This window comes from Brachyhypopomus gauderio, unplaced genomic scaffold, assembly GCF_052324685.1.
Source record: "Brachyhypopomus gauderio isolate BG-103 unplaced genomic scaffold, BGAUD_0.2 sc122, whole genome shotgun sequence".
NCBI lineage: Eukaryota > Metazoa > Chordata > Actinopteri > Gymnotiformes > Hypopomidae > Brachyhypopomus > Brachyhypopomus gauderio.
This window is the reverse complement of record NW_027506943.1, coordinates 57751-59046: the sequence shown is the minus strand read 5'-3', so window position 1 is coordinate 59046 and position 1296 is coordinate 57751. Positions and strand designations below refer to the sequence as shown.

The 1296-nt window shown below is 60.6% G+C and overlaps 1 protein-coding gene across 1 annotated transcript in view; it reads left to right on the top strand.

The window, feature by feature from the left end:
- Positions 1 to 905, top strand: part of pard3bb (par-3 family cell polarity regulator beta b) — a 155427-nt gene extending 154522 nt beyond the window's left edge. Inside the window, exon 21 of the mRNA XM_076993770.1 lies at positions 753 to 905. Within this exon, the coding sequence (XP_076849885.1) occupies positions 753 to 773 (21 nt within the window). The 3' untranslated portion in view covers positions 774 to 905. The remainder of the gene's footprint in view (positions 1 to 752) is intronic.
- The last annotated feature ends 391 nt before the right edge of the window (positions 906 to 1296 follow it).

Sequence of the window (1296 nt, the reverse complement as noted above, 5' to 3'; positions counted from 1 at the left end):
GTGTAGAGAGGACGGATGAGAGTGTTCCTCAATAAGGACTCTCTCTCTCTCTCTCTCTCTCTCTCTCTCTCTCTCTCTCTCTCTCTCTCTCTCTCTCTCTCTCTCTCCCCCCCCCCCCCCCCCCCCCCTTTCTGTCGCTGTCTCTCTTCTCTTCTCACTTGTGCTCGGGTTACTGGGAACATCACAGCCTGCTCAGCCAGATGGAGCAGACAGTCTAAAATGCGTCTTGCTGCTAGTGTCTCCAGACAACTCAGCTGTGGTTTTGTGCGTGCGTGTGTAAGCGCGTGCGTGTGCGAGGTGGTGAGAGTGTTAAAGTGGGCATGTTGCATGTCTTCACCCCATCACCCCTACTTCATGTGGAATGGCGGTGTAGCACATAGTGACGCTCCGTTTGGACCGCAGTGACTCTCATCCACTTCCATCAGCTTCCCTGAGTATTTCAGGCCAGGTTGACGATGCTGAGATTAAGAGTCATTACGATGTTCCCCCATCATCTCTCCCTCAGGCCCCGTCTTGCCTGTGGTGTTGGAGCTCCTCCGTGGTCCCCGTGTCAGTGCTCAGTCCTTTGTAAGCCTCTATTAACTCTGCTGTTGGCTCTGATGTAGGTGGCTAGCAGCTCTCAGGACTCCAGCTCTAAGCTCATTGATTGACTCGTGCACTGCCAGAACGTAACGGACCCACTAGAAAAAAAACCTAAACGAGACACTGGTGTCTTCCTGACTCTCATCTCTACGTCTGGGCTTTTCCTGCAGGAGGAGTCCGGCAGATGCTGACGAGTACGTGGGACAGCAGTGGGCGGGGCACAGGGACCCCGCCCTCTACCCCGCCCCCCTGCCGCCCTACCACCCCAACTACCCCCCGCCCGCTCGACTCCCGCCAGGGCGACCTGGGCTTCTACCACCCTCCCCCTCCACAGAGGGGGCCCATGCGCCAGGACGTGCCCCCCTCTCCGCCCGCGCCCCTCCGAGCTCCACGTTACGACACCATGAACCGCGGAGGCTTCCGGAACGCCGGCCCTGAGCACTTTGCCTTTGCGGACGGACGGCACTCTGACCCGAGGCAGAAGAACGCCATGACTGCGGCCGTCTAGACCGGCGCTCTCGTCCGCTCCCCCCCCCCCCCCCCCCCCCCCCCCCCCCCCGGTTCAGTCACATCGCCACCTTCTCACGGACGGGCACTCAGGTACTCGACGTCTGTCTGACTGCCGGATCTCGTCCTCGTTTACTTACCGCCCGAGGCCGCGTCTCAGAGTGCCGGGGACGGACGATACATCGGGACTCCTCCCCCCGCCGCTCG